The following is an 18,556-nucleotide window of genomic DNA, read 5'->3' as shown; positions in this document are numbered from 1 at the left end:
GTTGACGGCGAATGCTCGGAAACTCAGTCTGTTAATGCTGGTGTCCCTCAGGGATGTGTGCTATCGCCTACTCTATTCATACTGCATATCAATGACATGTTACAAACCAACGGCATTCATTGCTATGCGGATGATAGTACAGGTGATGCTGTATATACCGACTCCCCTAATATTTCTTGGCAAAATATCACTGAGAGTCGAAACGAACTTGTGTCTAAGGTGGAGAATTCATTGGAGAAGGTCTCTGAATGGGGTAGACGTAACTTAGTCCAATTCAACCCCACCAAGACACAAGTCTGCGCGTTCACCACTAAAAAGTCACCAATGGTGGTTTATCCTTGTTTCGAGGGCACATCTTTAACCATCTCCCCTAGCATTGAGATACTTGGCGTCAACATATCGAGCGAAGTCCAGTTCCGATATCATCTTGAGGGTAAGGCCAAATTAGCCTCGAAGAAGCTTGGTGTTCTTAACAGAGCGAGACAGTACTTCAGTCCGGACCAACGCCTATAACTCTACAAGGCGCAGGTTCGGCCTCATATGGAATATTGTTCTCATCTCTGGGCAGGGGCGCCAAAATACCAACTGCTCCCTCTGGATCGTATCCAACGAAGGGCTGCTCGAATTGTTGACTGCCATAGTGTTTCAAACAGCTTGGACCCCCTGGAATTACGCCGAGATGTAGCTTCACTCTGCATCCTCTATCGGTTGTATCACGGGGAGTGCTCTGGCCTCTGAGGAATTGTTCGGAATCATACCACGTGCAACTTTTCGCTATCGTCCCACGCGAAAAACATACCATCCTCATCACCTTGATGAGTGGCAGTCTTCCACAGTGCGTTTTTCGCGTAACTTTCTGCCGCGCACTGTAAAACTCTGGAATGAACTGTCACCAGCAGTATTTCCGGACCGATACGACCTGCAAACCTTCAAGAAAAGAGCGTATTCCCTCTTAAAAGGCCGGCAACGCACCTGCAGCTCTTCTGATGTTGTGAGTGTCCATGGGCGACGGTAGTTGCTTACCATCAGGTGAGCCGTTGGCTCGTTTGCCCCCTTGTTTAATAAAAAAAAAAAGATCATTGATCTACCAAAAGCGTGTTCCGGGGTGCACTCGCCCCGCCCGCTCTTTGTATGGGGGCCCCCCACGAGCCCCCCCCCCCCCCCTTAATTTTTTATTTTAGGTATTTTAATATTATTCTTAAATATTGAAGTAGACATATATTTAGGCCTTTGTGAAAATATCAAGTGCCTACTTGTTGCCATTATTGATATCGAGCAAAAAAGGCCAAAAAATCACGTTTCTTGTGGCTCCCATACAACAAACCTGGTTTTTTGGCCTTTTTTGCTCCAACGATTTTCATTAAATTTAGTTTATACGGAGTTTCGGGGGCGATAAATCGATCTAGCCTAGCTAGGAATCATTTTTAGAAAATGACATTTTATTCGTGTTTTATCGAATACCGAGCAAAGCTCGGTCAAATAGCTAGTAATACTATCACCGTGGACCCTGGAAATGGAATACAAAGCTCTGACAATTAGATAAATTATTTAATTATCTTTTTGAGCGCCTGCAAGAATTTAATCCCATCGGCGCGGCGCTGAACCACGCGCGCTGAATTTAATAGATTATAGAAAATTTTCATACCGCTTACTCCATCTGTCAGTAGCATTAGGTACTACCAGGTACTACGGAATGTTGTAATATTGATAAATAGTGGAATAAAAATCATTTTAACTTATTAAGATCGCTATCTATTATAAATTTTAATATTTTTTTAATAACAATTTTAGATTTCTGAATTTATAACGAGACACGTCATGTACGTGTCAATAGTATTTTTTCGAACCGCAACACCAATGGCCTGAAAAAATCAATTGGGCAACATCAAAACCAAATGTCAAATTTTATTGTCGAAAAATTTCAGTCATATTTTCTATTACCATTTTTGTGAATATAAATACAAGAAAACCACAAAAAATACTGTTAAATGTCAGTACTGTGATTGCAAACAAATTCGCATAAATGAATCATGTCGCTGAGATCGAAAGTGCTGGCACTGGTGGAGGTGTTACTTCGTGTTCCCCCGTTGTTTGTACTGGATGAGCTGCTCAAGATCAGTCTGGGATTGCCCGTGTCGACGGGAGACGATGTTCCATTTTCAAACATAACCATCGACGTGGACGTGGCGGACCCAGAAAATTATTACGACTCGCATTTCTACAACGCGTTCTTTCTCACGCTGCTTAAATTCTTCTCCTGCTGTTTAGGTATGTATCCCACCATTTTTATTTCTATCACACGTCCCCATAAAACTGAACAAACAATATATTAACTGAATAAACATTGCTTAAACATTTGGTAGGTATAGTAACATTTACTGTTAGGCAATAGTTGCCTTGAATTGCCTTCTAAACTTAAACCAATCACATTTGTTTAACAACTTGATAGTAGTCAGAGCCAAACTCAAAACAAAATTGAGTTGATAAAATCTTACACATACATTTTTCTCCAGCAAAAATAGAGGTGACAATATTATGTTGTTTTCATTAAGGATTTATCAAGGCATCTTGAAAGGGGAGGTAGGCAGCATGTATAGGGTTGCCATCGCCTGAATTGCTGTCGCTGGTCAGGCACGGCAAAATTCTCAGACATTTGGCCGAAATATGCTCATTTCCCCATACACTTCTTAAACAGAATTTACGATTATGTCTTACCAATTGTTGCTTTTCCAACAATAATTTGTAAAAATCTGATTAACTCAACTCCATGCAAGAAAAGTGCATGTTTAGCGAATTTTTATCTTCCGTTTATTGCTTCATGTGTCATGAGTAAAGTTAAATTTCTCTAAATTTTTTTATCCGGATTTTGCCTGGACACTTTTCAAAAACCCGGCCGGATGCTCCCCGGACCCACTTCAAACTAGGACAAATCTGGTGAAATCCGGAGGGATGGCAGCCCTAGGCATGTAGGACAGTTAAGATTTTAGATTCTTTGATAAATTGTAAGGTTATTTCTTATTGGTCTACATTTATATTGTTATTAAATGTATAAGTTTAAAAAGTTCAACACCATAATGGGTAATAACTAATAAGGCAAATGTACAGTTTTTGTTAGTTTTTTATTAAAAAAACACATTACATTTACAAAGATAAACTAAAAAAATTTGAGTAGTACATGATAAAAAACAAACCTAGTGTCTATTATATTATTAAAACTTTATATATATATTATATTTTTTTGTAAATTAAAGACAAACCAACACAAAATATAATATCTTACAGATTATTCAATGTTATTTTGCTTGTAATGGGAGCTTCATGCCAAAATTTGAGAAGCACTCTTGTAAAACTCCACTATGAAATAATCCAGGATCTATTTTCTTTGACCTAATGTAAACAAGGCTTTTGCTTAGGCTATTATTCTACTAATTTTAAATATCTCATAATAACCAAGCAATAAAAATAAACAGTGGCACATTTATTTGGTCATTTTAAAACTTATTGTTTACAATTAGATTAAAATAAAATGGAGTGCACAAATCACCATTTTACTGGTCATTATTCAGCCTATTGTTTTAATCCTAAAATGGATGCCTTCTTATCAATAACACTTACACGCCTTTTAAGTTTGAGAACATGACATGCATAACGTAAAATGATTATAGACGGAGATAATATTTTTTAAAGATAAGTCTATGATAGCAGTGGCTTAGTAGGCTCTAATATGTTTAAATAGTTTTTATGTGTCTGATTTCTTATTTAAATTTAATTTAAAATTAATTTACATTGCGTGTGGCGCGCTCATCCCGGGGGTCCTGGGTTCGAGTCCCGCAGGCGGAACAAAAAGTTTTCAATGTTCCTGGGTCTTGGATGTGTATTAAAATAATATTTCAAAAATCTTAAATATATTTTATGTATAATATTATAAAAAATCCAGAAATATATTGATGCAATGAACATTTTAGTTCTAATACGATTCAACAGATGGCGTTTTAGTTTTTACTTCATTGTAACATAGAACTAATCATACTTATTAGTTATTATGTTTTTATTTATAGTTTTTAATACGTTAGAATATTATGTTTAATAATATTATCACTTGGTATAATAATAATCAATCTATCTTATCTTATAGACCTCCTACTGCTTTTCTAAGGAGTTCGAGTGTACCGTGTTGGCCTATATTCCATCCAGAAAATATATCAATGCAATCAACATTTTAATTCTAATATATGAAAACAGATGGTGTTTTATTTTTTACTTCATTATTGTAACAGAACTAATCATACCTACTTTGTTATATATTATTGTTTTTATTCATAACTAGCTGTTGCCCGCGACTTCGTCCGCGTGGACTTTAGTTTATAGCGCGCGGTGTCAACAAAATTTGTGTCAAATTTAAAAACTTTTTAAAACCCTGGTAAGTGGTACCCCTCTTAGGGCCGCGCTACACCGGAATGGCAGCGCTGAAAGTGCTCGCCTCGCCGCTGCCATTCCGGTGTAGCGCGGCCCTTAATTAATCAAAATACCCAAAAACAGCTGTGCAGTGTGCACATAATCTATACTAATATTATAAATGCGAAAGTATCTCTGTCTGTCTGTCAGTCTCGCTTTCACGCCAAACGCCAAAACTACCGAACCGATTGTAATGAAATTTTGTATACAGATTGTCTAAAGCCTGAGAAAGGACTTTGGCTACTTTTTTACTGGAAAAAAGGGTTGTAAGGATCGTAAATTTGTTCAAAAAATTCATAATAGATGGCGCCGTGCGTCTTCTACATCGCGCTGACGCTTGCTCAAAAGTCTTTCTATAAGAGGTGGTATCATCTTACATTTAAGTCTCGATTTTTTTCGATTGTTATATCTATTCTACGGTATTAAATATCTCAGTACTTTATCTGTGCAGGCAGTGACGTAACCTTAAGACCAAATTTCACCAACGACTGTTAAAGTTAATGCTCGAATTAGTATCACGTTAGCTGTTTCGTTTTTCATATGAATGAAAGAGAAGACAGGACATTTTAACAAGCTGTTAACACTAACAGACGTTGATGAAATTGGGGCTAAACCTATAAATGATAAATAGTTTATGGGTAAAGTTGTGTAATTGGGGGGCTTAATAAGCTTTGAAATTTGGCATCCATACTAATATTATAAATGCGAAAGTATCTCTGTCTGTCTGTCTGTCTGTCTGTCTGTCGTCTGTCTGTCTGTCTTGCTTTCACGCCAAAACTACTGAACCGATTGCAATGAAATTTTGTATACAGTTATTCTAGAGTCTGAGAAAGGACATAGGCTACATTTTGATGTGGGAAAATATCTTATTTCCATGAAAATTTCGATGAAAATGAATTCGCATTGCGCGTGGCCAGCGCTCATCCCGGGGGTCCTGGGTTCGAGTCCCGCAGGCGGAACAAAAAGTTTTCAATGTTCCTGGGTCTTGGATGTGTATTAAAATAAAATTTCAAAACTCTTAAACATATTTTATGTGTAATATTATAAAAAATCCAGAAATATATCGATGGAATGAACATTTTAGTTCTAATACGATTCAACAGATGGCGTTTTATTTTTTACTTTATTGTAACATAGAACTAATCATACTTATTAGTTAGTATGTTTTTGTTTATAGTTTTTAATACGTTAGAATATTATGTTTAATAATATTATCACTTGGTATAATAATAATCAATCTATCTTATCTTATGCAGAACTCCTACTGCATTTCTAATCCATACTATCCATACTATCCATACTAATATTATAAATGCGAAAGTATCTCTGTCTGTCTGTCTGTCTGTCTGTCTGTCTGTCTGTCTGTCTGTCTGTCTGTCTGTCTGTCTTGCTTTCACGCCAAAACTACTGAACCGATTGCAATGAAATTTTGTATACAGTTATTCTAGAGTCTGAGAAAGGACATAGGCTACATTTTGGTGTGGGAAAATATCTTATTTCCATGAAAATATCGATGAAAATGAATTCGCATTGCGCGTGGCCAGCGCTCATCCCGGGGGTCCTGGGTTCGAGTCCCGCAGGCGGAACAAAAAGTTTTCAATGTTCCTGGGTCTTGGATGTGTATTAAAATAAAATTTCAAAAATCTTAAACATATTTTATGTATAATACTAGCTGTTGCCCGCGACTTCGACCGCGTGGACTTTAGTTTATAGCGCGCGGTGTCAACAAAATTTGTGTCAAATTTAAAAACTTTTTAAAACCCTGGTAAGTGCTTCCGGTGTAGCGCGGCCCTTAATTAATCAAAATACCCAAAAACAGCTATGCAGTGTGCACATAATCTATACTAATATTATAAATGCGAAAGTATCTCTGTCTGTCTGTCTGTCTGTCTGTCTGTCTGTCAGTCTCGCTTTCACGCCAAACGCCAAAAGTATCTCTGTCTGTCTGTCTGTCTGTCAGTCTCGCTTTCACGCCAAACGCCAAAACTTCCGAACCGATTGTAATGAAATTTTGTATACAGATAGTCTAAAGCCTGAGAAAGGACATAGGCTACTTTTTTACTGGAAAAAAGGGTTGTAAGGGGGTGAAAATGCGTAAATTTGTTCAAATTAAGTTAGTTCCAACAATTCATAATAGATGGCGCCGTGCGTCTTCTACATCGCGCTGACGCTTGCTCAAAAGTCTTTCTATAAGACGTGGTATCATCTTTTTAAGTTTCGATTTTTTTCGATTGTTATATCTATTCTACGGTATTAAATAACTCAGTACTTTATCTGTGCAGTGACGTAACCTTAAATCTATCAATGATAAATAGTTTATGGGTAAAGTTGTGTAATTGGAGGGCTAAATAAGCTTTAAAATTTGGCATAAAATATAAAGTTTAATATAAAAAAATGAAATACTTATTGTGTGCACACTGCACAGCTGTATTGATTTAAGGGGTACCAGGGTTTTTTTATAAAAGCTTTTGACACCAATTTTGTTGACATCGCGCGCTATAAACTGAAGTCCACGCGGACGAAGTCGCGGGCAACAGCTAGTAATATATAAAGTTTAATATAAAAATGAAGTACTTATTGTGTGCACACTGCACAGCTGTATTGATTTAAGGGGTACCAGGGTTTTTTTATAAAAGCTTTTGACACCAATTTTGTTGACATCGCGCGCTATAAACTGAAGTCCACGCGGACGAAGCCGCGGGCAACAGCTAGTTTTTTTTATAAAACTGCAAGCTAATTTATCATATTTTTGACGTTTTTGATGCTTTTATACAGAATAGGAAATACACACACACTCACACAGTAAATAATCCGACTAAAATCAGACAGCCCACTCTACGAATAATAAAAACTAAGGAAAAGTAACTCCGTCAAAAAATATGCTCCACAATACTTGTCAAAAACAGAGTCAAAAAAGTGTACCTTAGGTACACTTTTCAATACATTTGCAATATTTAGGTGACCTTGAGCGGTACTAGGCTGACATTACATGACAGATCAAAAGGAACCAAATTTAAAACGGTAATAGTATGGGAGTTACGATTCCTTAGTTTTTATTATTCGTAGAGCCTACTCTAAGAATATTGACGGTTAAACGTTGTCTAACGTCGAACAAAACTTTCTGTTTACTGTCTTTTCTTGTGCTGCAGTCTACCGTGAAAACATTGCAGTAATATTTATATCCTATCCTATTGTCAGAAATGCACAAACTTTTAGTTTCCCTGATAGTAGAGGAGACCGTGGGAGGTCGACCTTCACCGATCTGATAACCAGATGAGACATATTTTTTATCAAATATAATTTATAAACAAATATGCCTATAATTACTTGCCTATCTAAAAGTGCTTATGGCTATTTTTTTTTTTTAGTTTTTAGCTAGGCAACAGTACTTTAAGTATAATTTTTGCAGTCAAGTCTATAATATGACTGATTTTGTAATAAAATAATATAAAATTTGATATATTATACTATATTGACTTACCTTTTCACATCGGCTTGCCAGGTGTGAACAGGTAAAATGAGTAGGCAAGCCTACTGAGGCATATTCTGTGTGTTAAAAACTAACAGTGATATAAAATTCATTTGATTATCAAAAGAATGAAAATGATGAAAAAAATCCATTAAAGTTAATTTAATTAAATAGAGCCATGAGCACTTTTAGATAGGCAAGTAATTATAGGCATATTTGTTTATAAATTATATTTGATAAAAAAATATGTCTCATCTGGTTATCAGATCTTTGAAGGTCGACCTCCCAGCGGCTCTTAGACCACGAAAAACCTAAAGTAAAAAAGAAAAACTTGCCATAACCACAAAGAATGTAATTGGCAGGTTTCCACTTATGAGACATTTGTCGTCATGTGTAAATCTGCATTGCGTTTTGGCAACTTTCATTGTTAGGTAACTAATGTATGGGATCGTTATTGACGGTGAGGCTTATCGTCTATCGCATTGATGGGCGAATAATGGAAGTATTGACTCCAAATAGTCATATCAGTAAACAGTTTTGTTCGACGTTTACCAACGTTTTTTGTCAATATTCTAATATGACGTGTGCAACATGTCGGATTTTGGTCGGACTATTTACTGCATGTGCTTAAGTGCCTTCTGCACCTTTGCATCATATAATCATATTCCGTATTAGGATCCTATTTAATTATGCGTTGGGAATTGGGATTGCAACTGGTAAATAAATAATAAGCAACAAACTTTATGAAAAAAAGCTTTTATTTAAATGCTTACTTTAAAAAGAAGAAAATAAATTTCCCCTTAAAAATTCTAACTATTAAGTTGTAACCTCAATATATTATACAATTTGCATGATAATAAAAGCTTGTCGCGTGATTTGTTAATAACTGAGTAAACTGATATTATATTTTTTATTTTATTAAAGTAATTAAATATTGACAGATTGTTAAGTCTCGCGACAAGCTTTTATTATAATTGTATAATATATTGAGGTTACAACTTAATAGAATTTTTAAGGGGAAATTTATTTTCTTCTTTTTAAGCATTTAAATAAAAGCTTTTTTTCAAAAAGTTTTTTGCTTATAATTTATTTTTTGTTTTTTAGTTATATCTCTGACTAGATTATTATCTCTCTGACTAGATTTCTTATGTCTGCTTGATTGTATTTTGTTTTGTTTCAAGAATTTGTTAAAATCTGATTGACTTAATTTAAGTCTATAAGAAATCGTACTTAATTTTACGACTAAAAAATTAAATATCACTTAACAAAAATGACCGGATTCAACCAGGCATTTTCTAATGCCTGACACGACACGACACGACACGACACGGCACGGCACGGTACGGCACGGCACGGTACGGCACGGCACGGCACGGCACGGCACGGCACGGCAAGGCACGGCACGGCACGGCACGACACGACACGACACGGCACGGCAGGACACGACACGACACGACATGACACGACACGACACGTCATGACACTACACGACACGATACGTCACGCCACGGCAGGACACGACTTTTCAATTTACTCTTAATGAACTTTTTGTTTGATACCCATATTGCAGAAGTGCTTTAAAAATAACTATATTCCCCTATCTTAGATGAGCCGCCATATTGGATGTAGAATGACATTACATTCGTTTCCGAGTTACTCTCAATGAGCCCTTTCATTTGATACCCATGTTGCAGAAGTGCATTAAAAATAACTATATCCCCCTACCTTGAATGAGACGCCATATTGGATGTAGAATGACATTACATTCGTTTACAAGTTAATCTCAATGAGCCCTTTCATTTGATACCCATATTGCAGAAGTGCATTAAAAATAACTATATCCCCCTACCTTGAATGAGACGCCATATTGGATGTAGAATGACATTACATTCGTTTACAAGTTAATCTCAATGAGCCCTTTCATTTGATACCCATATTGCAGAAGTGCATTAAAAATAACTCTATCCCCCTACCTTGAATAAGAGGCCATATTGGATGTAGAATGACATTACATTCGTTTACAAGTTAATCTCAATGAGCCCTTTCATTTGATACCCATATTGCAGAAGTGCATTAAAAATAACTATATCCCCCTACCTTGAATGAGACGCCATATTGGATGTAGAATGACATTACATTCGTTTACAAGTTAATTTCAATGAGCCCTTTCATTTGATACCCATATTGCAGAAGTGCATTAAAAATAACTATACCTCTATCTTGGATGAGCTGCCATGTTGGATGTAGTATGACATTACATTCGTTTTCGAGTTACTCTCAAAAAGCCCTTTCATTTAATATCCATATTGTAGAACTGCATAGAAAATAACTATTTCGCCATCTTGGATAGTCGGCCATATTAGATTTAGAGTGATGTCACATACAATCTCATGTATTGTCATCCAAACTAAACGTGCCTGCAAAATTTCAGCTCGACCGGTTAAATATATCTACTTCAAAATTGAGTTCCAAGATTTCACCCGAACATACATACTTACATACATACAGAGCAAGTTAAATAAAAGCTTTTAAAAAAGGCTTACATTTGATAGTCGTGACTCGAGACATACTTCAGTCTAATCCAGGAAGTTGATGGGTTAACGCTTTTGAATACAGACAGACAAACAAAAGCGCTAAAGTAAATAAATAAACTCCTGTCAAAAGACCTCACAAACGGGGTATCACCAATCACAGGGTAAACGGTTACTATAAACATTTTCAGGGTACCGTAGTCCGTACCCAAGGGGATTTTATTTTTCGTATATAAAATAGTTTTCGACTCAAATCGCAGGAGACGGCTCAACCGGAAATATGACATAAGTAGGTCACGAATTTCATTAAATTTGCATCCCACATTAGCTTCTGTCCGGAACAAACTCGTGCCAATTGAGGCCACGTGACGTCACAGTTATCATCATTATCATCGTAAATAGTCAATGATTTCAGAAATTACCTGATACAAATTGTTAGGCTATAGAACATTGTCATTATTTTAATTATCATCGGCCCACAAGCAAGTTTCTCTTAAGAAAATTTATTCTCATTTTTTCCGCTCGGCTGGAAAAGGAAAAGTGCAGGAACCGTATAATTATATTCCCGCAAAAAAAACCTTTCCCGTGGTCTCAATGTCTGTGCCAAATTACATTAAAATATGCCCCGTAGTTTTAATAAGATTAGAACGTTCAAACAAACTCATCAGCTTTATAATAACAGTATTGGACACCAATGTTTTCGACTACCACCATCAAAACAAAAACACAAACCATCTTCATCTACCTGAAGGACGTCCGGTAAACATATGACAATTCCAGTTAGACCAGTTCCAGTAGAGCCAACGGTTTCTTGGCCATTAAACTGTTATAATATATTAATCTCATCGGATTTCGGAACTGACCTATTTGTTGTGAAATATCACCACGTGTGTGGGAGGAACTAGGTTCTGCCAGGAGAGCAAACATTTTTAGCCTATCAAAACCTTACATCATTCTCATTCAGAGTCTACTAGTCTGTTAATGGGAAGTGTTGTATTTTTGGTCCTTCGAACCCCATCTCTATTATTCTTCCGGTTACCTCGTTATAAATACAATGCAGTCGTTTGTTAACATGCATTGTCTGTTAAACCTCGGTATTAAGAAGGTCCAGTCTTGACTATCCCACAGCATTTTTCTTTTAACCATATTCTCAACAGTCTCACAACTGTATATTTTTTTTTATGAAATAAGGGGGCAAACGAGCAAACGGGTCACCTGATGGAAAGCAACTTCCGTCGCCCATGGACACTCGCAGCATCAGAAGAGCTGCAAGTGCGTTGCCGGCCTTTTAAGAGGGCATAGGGTAATATGGGAGGGTAGGTAAGGGAAGGGAATAGTTGAGGGTAGGGAAGGGAATAGGGTAGGGGTTAGGGGATTGGGCCTCCGGTAAACTCACTCACTCGGCGAAACACAGCGCAAGTGTTTTTTCACGCCGGTTTTCTGTGAGAACGTGGTATTTATGCGGTCGAGCCGGCCCATTCGTGCCGAAGCATGGCTCTCCCATGTATTGCCTTCAAAATAAAATCGTTATAATGTCTTAACTAATCTAACGGCGCGGAGGCGTAAATGCGAAATTAACAACAGATCATATCCTGCTAAACCTAATCGTCAGTATAAAATACGCTCATCCGTTCACTGCGCCGGTTTCGCTTACCTTAACACAGGCCTTTGACTTCAGAAGATAGTTCTAGAAAGTTCCTGATTACAAGGAAGTAGTTTTTATTGGTTGAATTTTTTGGTCCCCTTATTGGGCATTGAGAAACCCAATTTTAGGATGAAACAAAGTCTAAAGAAATATTTTTTGCGTGTTTTTTTTATGAAATAAGGGGGCAAACGAGCAAACGGGTCACCTGATGGAAAGCAACTTCCGTCGCCCATGGACACTCGCAGCATCAGAAGAGCTGCAGGTGCGTTGCCGGCCTTTTAAGAGGCAATAGGGTAATATGGGAGGTTAGGAAAGGGAAGGGAAGGGAATTAGGGAGGGTAGGGAAGGGAATAGGGTAGGGTATTGGGCCTTCGGTAAACTCACTTACTCGACGAAACACAGCGCAAGCGCTGTTTCACGCCGGTTTTCTGTGAGAACGTGGTATTTCTCCGGTCGAGCCGGCCCATTCGTGCCGAAGCATGGCTCTCCCACGTATATGTCCTTGCTGCTTCCTGTTTGATCTACTTAACTTTTACTTTTGATTCTAGGAATATGTTTGGTATTGTGCAGGAACCAGGGAAAGATCTAGCAAGCGAGCAGGATTCTTTGCTCGGTTTGGCTAAAGCCTCAATCCTACTGCGTAGACATTGAAGACGTCTAGCCGACTTTTTGACTTTGTTGCGCTCTGTTTGCCCTACCACAAACTTTTTTTGGAAAAAGAAATAATAAGCGATTCTTACGTTAGATATGGCCAAGGCCGAGAAAATTATCAGAAAAATCAATGGATATGTGAGACAGTTAGCAGTTGCTTGATTATAATGGAAAATCAATTACGTTTGACTTTGTTATTTACTCAATCGCACTCCATTGAATACCTCGATCGTGGGAAACCAGACACAATGCTATTCATTTGTTATCGCGGTCGCCGGTGACCGCTTGGGGCTTGAGGCACTATTAGTACTAAAAAAATCGTGCTTCATGGCTATTCATTCCCAATTTTCCACCACCAAAGCGCAATATCAAGAGTTTATATTCAGCAGTAGTATTATTAATCACTAATAGAGGTATATTTATTGCGTGGTGTTATAGCGATTATTGATTTCACACGGTTTTTATGGTATTGGTAAGGTCACTTTGACTTGGCTGTTATCCCTAACAGCGTCTGACACTTCATAATACTTCACTGGATATTGCTCGCTGATTTGTTGCGCTGAAAGTAGTCTCTTGGGCGGAAACTGTACATTTTAGGGGGTAAAACTATTCTATGCCCCTTTCGGGATTCAAAGTATCTCCATACTAAGGTTCTTGAAACTTGTTTCAGCGGTTTTAAGAAGCAGAGACAGATAGACAAACAAATACGCTTTCGTCTATGCTAGTTCTATGCTTGTACTGAAAAAATTAAGCAACTGGCTTAATTTCTTGGATTGGCTAAAAACATCTAATATTGTGGTGTAGGCTCGCACTGAAACCGGTTTGTCGCGAATATATATTTGCACTTATATAGAGAGAGAAAGTGTCTGGAACTAGTGTAAAATACTTAAAACGAGCCAGTTTTTGTTTGACCTACAATCAGGACAAAAATCTTTCCAATATGGTATCTACACTCTACAGGTGTCACAAAACTAAGTGATAATACTTTATAGTGTGTATGAGTCTCGTGTATAGAGTTCACTGTAAAAGTAGCGGCGCTGAGAGAGCAAATTTTTTTTTTACAATTTTGTATGGGAAAACTAGTGACGCTGGATAGCTTGGCCATAGAAATCACAAAAAAAAATTGGTCTTTCAGCGCTGTTATTTTCACAGTGAACTCTTGTGGCGGTACCCACAATTCGCCTAACATTCCTGCATCGCGCTATCGAAGTTTCGGAGAACGGCAAGATATAATATACAACGTCTGAAATGACGTCAGTGGGCTTCGGCCTGACCGAGCATGCTATCTCGCTCGGTCGGAAGATCTTCCTTTTCGGCCGCCACTAACAACGTTAAATTGGTGACCACCGACAAGAACACGCATCCTTCTGGACATCAGTCATCATCAACACTCCCCGCCCCTCCGCACCACGTCAGCAGACATCAAGCATAACCGGGTCGCCTCGACCATAAGCCGCGTTAGGCGTCCGCGCCGTTCGAACCCGTCTCTGGCTTGAACGGGGCAGCCATAGGCTACAACGACCGGTCAACAAGCAGAGCACGGGGTCCCTCTCCTGGTCATTGCACGCGTAGCTTCGGCCCACACCTGACAACACAAGCGCATCGAAGAATACCACAGGTCTTCGGGGGGGAGTGATGTGGCGGTACCCACAATTCGCCTAACATTCCTGCATCGCGCTATCGAAGTTTCGGAGAACGGCAAGATATAATATACAACGTCTGAAATGACGTCAGTGGGCTTCGGCCTGACCGAGCATGCTATCTCGCTCGGTCGGAAGATCTTCCTTTTCGGCCGCCACTAACAACGTTAAACTCTCTACAAGGAACACATACGTGCACCCAAAAGTATTATCACTTAGTTTTGTTACACCCTGTATTATCAGTCATTGTGACATTATTTATTGTAAAATCACTGATCGGATAAAATAATATATTAAGTTTTCTTCGCGTACAATCAAAGAGCAGATTGTACCACCATTTAACAAATTTCTTGGAAATACATACATTCTATTTAGCCTCGGAAAATTAAGGAATCCAGACCAAACAATTCATGTAGTTTTGAAAGTTGGTACAGGTGTTCCTAAAGGTGTCCAGATGAATATACTAAAAGTCCCCGAGGGAGGGACACGAGCCGGCGGTGGGGGAGGGGGGGAAAGGTCTCTTTTTCAACGTTTTTCTTTGTGACTCGTAAATTATTTTGTTTGCTGACTGATGTATTTGACTTTAACTAATGAAAAAATATAAATATAGTAACGAGTTGTACTTGTAATTAATGCAAATGAAATACAGCTAGTTTTAACTGAATGACTTATGCATTAAGGCCCACTTGCGCCAAAACTTTGAGTTAAATAAATAACCCGGGGCTTACTAACTCAGTGTTAACGTTTTTAATTTTTAACTTAAACTACATATTGCACCAGAAGAATGTATCCCAGAGTCAACTAACCCGGGCTTATGTCATGTTCATTCATTCTTTTTACATCCATCCAAATATGATAGAGCGAATGCTGAATAATTTAAGTGTACTGCTCTCTCTCGCTCCACAGTACTTTAAATAAGGCTATCTCCTTATGTCAGATTTGAAATGACACGTGGTTCTATGTAGCATTGTGCGTGGGTGTTGTGATATTTTGTGCAAATAAATTAGGCGGAAAATGATAAAAATTGGGAAGAAACACTTGTGTCCAATGTTTATATAGACTACCTATTTATAAAGGAGTTCACTAAAGACGCACTAATCCAATGATATTATTATTAAACTTTGGTAGGGACTTACTTTTTATGATCATTTGTATATTGCATTTATTTTCAATTTTATTTAATAAAAAGAGAAAGGCGAAATCTTCGATTGAAATCTTTGTCTCTTTGTGAGTAAATACGGGACCCTAAACAGATCGGTCCGTTCTACATCCAATCCTTCTGTAATACGAGTCCGAACTAATGTATTCAATAATTTCTTCATCATCATCAGATAACAACCACTGATCATTTATCATGGTTAAACACAAAATAAAACCGGTACCTATTACTGAACAAATAAACTGCATAAGTAATAACCGAAAAATCTCAGTTTTGATATTACTAACCCAGAGTTAGTTGATTTAACCCTCCGACATCGGTGGGTTAAAAAATTATAAAATTAACACGAGGTTAACTCCTAACTCTTGGTGGTGCAAGACATGATGTGAATTTAGATTCGAAGTATAATTTAACTCAGAATTAGGCGTGTTAATCCAGTCTGGCGCAAGTGGGCCTAAGCAGGTTAAAATTCGTACATTGACCTAGTGAAGGCTGGTGTATTTAACTCCTGAGTATATTGTTAACGCGTACCTATTTAATTGAGATTGCATTACTTTCATCCTACAACTAGAATAACTAGATATTATTATTTATTAGTGACTTATCTCTTCTAGAATTTTAACGTGCTTGGCGTACAGATTTTGATGCATAATATCAGTAAAAATGTCACTACAGTTTTTCTCATACTTTTTTCTTTTAATTTCAGGATGTGTCGCAGCGCTATGCATATTCGTCCTCTACACGAAGCACTTAATGATAGTTTACCTCTACCTCATGTCGCTGGTGATAGTGTTCGTCTCGTACTGGACGAACGTCTCAGCCATCAAACAGATCCAAGCTCTCACCATGGGCGTCGACTCCCCCCACCACCAGTCCAGCATACTAGAGGATATACTTAACCTCAACAGAAAAAACCTATTCGATATCGAAGGACCAGGAATACTTTTGGTACAAAATTACGTGATACAGTTCTGCCTAGCAGGTATATTTAGAAATGTTTATCTAGGACCCAGAAACGCCTTGATAATGAGAGTTCTGCCGCTGAGTTTCATGGCGCCCTCGATTCTGGCGATGCTGCCCGTGCCGCCGAATCTGTTGCATCATTCCCCCGTGTTTTCGGTGCTCCTGCCGCTTATGCTTGTGAAATACGTTCTATGGGCTTCGAGCTACGATGTTATACAGATTATATACGCGGGATATCAACACGGGAGACTATTTGTGAGCCACAACGGGCTTTCAGCGCTGGTGGAAATCGAATGGATGCGGCTGAACGTACCCTGCGTCCTCAGGGTATTCTGGGTGATGCGAGTCGCCGAACACGCGATAGTACTACTAATGGATAGTTATGACGAAGAAACCGAGGACGGTCTGAAGGTCTCCACTCTACTAGCTGTCCAGTCATTGGCGTCCATGGCCAAGTCGTTGCTAGTAACGGGATGCGAGACCATCACCGCAGTTTTAGGGATGACGTCCGTCATCTCGTTCTTTTGCCACTACATCGGTAATTTCTTCCAGTGGATACTCCTAACGGACGAGGAGGAGGACAAGAGTATAGGAACAGTGTCCGCTATACTCTTCTACATATTGGCCCTGCAGACGGGGCTGACGTCTCTGAACCCGGAGAAAAGATTTGTGCGTCTCTGCAGGAATTTCTGTTTGCTTTTCACGGCTTTGCTACATTTTTTGCACAACATAGTGAACCCGATGCTGATGTCGCTCAGCGCCTCACATAACCCCAGTACGCACAGACACATACGAGCTCTAGGCGTTTGCGCTTTTCTTATTATATTCCCGATATCGTTGCTAGTGTATCTATGGTCCCAGCATACGATATCGACGTGGCTTTTAGCGGTCAGTGCGTTCAGCATCGAAGTCATCGTAAAAGTGATCGTGAGTCTTATGATTTACTCCCTGTTCCTCATAGACGCATATAGAAGTACGTTTTGGGAGCAACTAGACGATTACGTGTATTACATTCGAGCTTTTGGGAACACTATAGAATTTTGTTTTGGTATTTTTCTATTCTTCAACGGGGCCTGGATTCTGCTATTCGAATCGGGCGGAGCAATTCGGGCAGTGATGATGTGCATTCACGCCTACTTCAATATATGGTGCGAGGCCCGAGCGGGCTGGTCGGTATTCATGAAGAGACGGACCGCCGTCAACAAAATCAACTCCCTCCGAGAGGCTTCCACCGACCAACTCATGCGTTTAGACGACGTGTGTGCCATCTGCTACCAGGAGATGCATTCGGCGAAAATAACGCGCTGCAATCACTTCTTCCACGGGGTGTGCCTCCGGAAATGGCTCTACGTCCAGGACAGGTGTCCGCTGTGTCACGATATATTATATAGGATAGATAACGAGAATAAGGAGAACTCGGAGGCGGGCAACGAGGAGAATAGTAACAATCAAAACCTGCTCCTAGAGGAGGAACCAGATTTAATGTTCAACGAGGGTGTGAGATGACTGACTGAAATAGAAGACTTTCAAAATGTGGACTAGGCCATGTCAACGGTTCGGCTATTTTGTTTGTATAGTAAGTTATTTGTTTTTGAGGTATTTAAATTTTTAAGTACTGTGATTTATCGTTTAAATTATGTTTGTCGCAAATCGCGGTTAGATTTAAGTTCGGTATAAGTTCTGTGCTGTTCTGTGGTCAAATTTGAATCAAATTCAACGGTATTTCAATTCAATTCAAGTGATTATAAAACGAGGGCTCAGCTAATTACAATGTAAATTGAAAAATACAAAAAAAAACGTGATTTTCTCACTGTAAATAAACTTATTTTAGTAGTAAAAGTTGTTTTATTCATACAAATATTTTGAGTAAAATTAAATATTATGATAATATAAATAGTTTATTAAAACTCGTTTATAAACTTTGACATGCATTAATGTTGATAACAAAACTTAAATGCTAATTTTGATATTTGTCTCAACAGTTTCCTTGTATTTGTATAAAAATCCAATGAGCCAAGAATATTTCTCGATGTAAATAAAAAT

General features: G+C 38.3%; 1 protein-coding gene across 1 annotated transcript; it reads left to right on the top strand.

Moving 5' to 3' along the window:
* The first annotated feature begins 1,888 nt into the window (after positions 1–1,888).
* LOC121737644 (protein TRC8 homolog) lies at positions 1,889–18,318 on the top strand. The gene is made up of 2 exons (XM_042129303.1): positions 1,889–2,268; positions 16,257–18,318. The coding sequence occupies exons 1-2, from the start codon at positions 2,031–2,033 to the stop codon at positions 18,017–18,019; spliced, it is 2,001 nt and encodes a 666-aa protein (XP_041985237.1). The 5' UTR covers positions 1,889–2,030; the 3' UTR covers positions 18,020–18,318.
* Positions 18,319–18,556: the final 238 nt, after the last annotated feature.

Source organism: Aricia agestis, chromosome 21, assembly GCF_905147365.1.
Source record: "Aricia agestis chromosome 21, ilAriAges1.1, whole genome shotgun sequence".
Classification (NCBI taxonomy): domain Eukaryota; kingdom Metazoa; phylum Arthropoda; class Insecta; order Lepidoptera; family Lycaenidae; genus Aricia; species Aricia agestis.
This window is presented reverse-complemented; position numbering and strand designations above follow the sequence as displayed.

Bases quoted from the DNA above. Each gene is read 5' to 3' on its own strand.
- LOC121737644 (XM_042129303.1), top strand. From the start codon at position 2,031: ATGTCGCTGAGATCGAAAGTGCTGGCACTGGTGGAGGTGTTACTTCGT. The intron at 2,269-16,256 runs GTATGTATCCCA...TTTTAATTTCAG, and splicing joins ATTCTTCTCCTGCTGTTTAG to GATGTGTCGCAGCGCTATGC.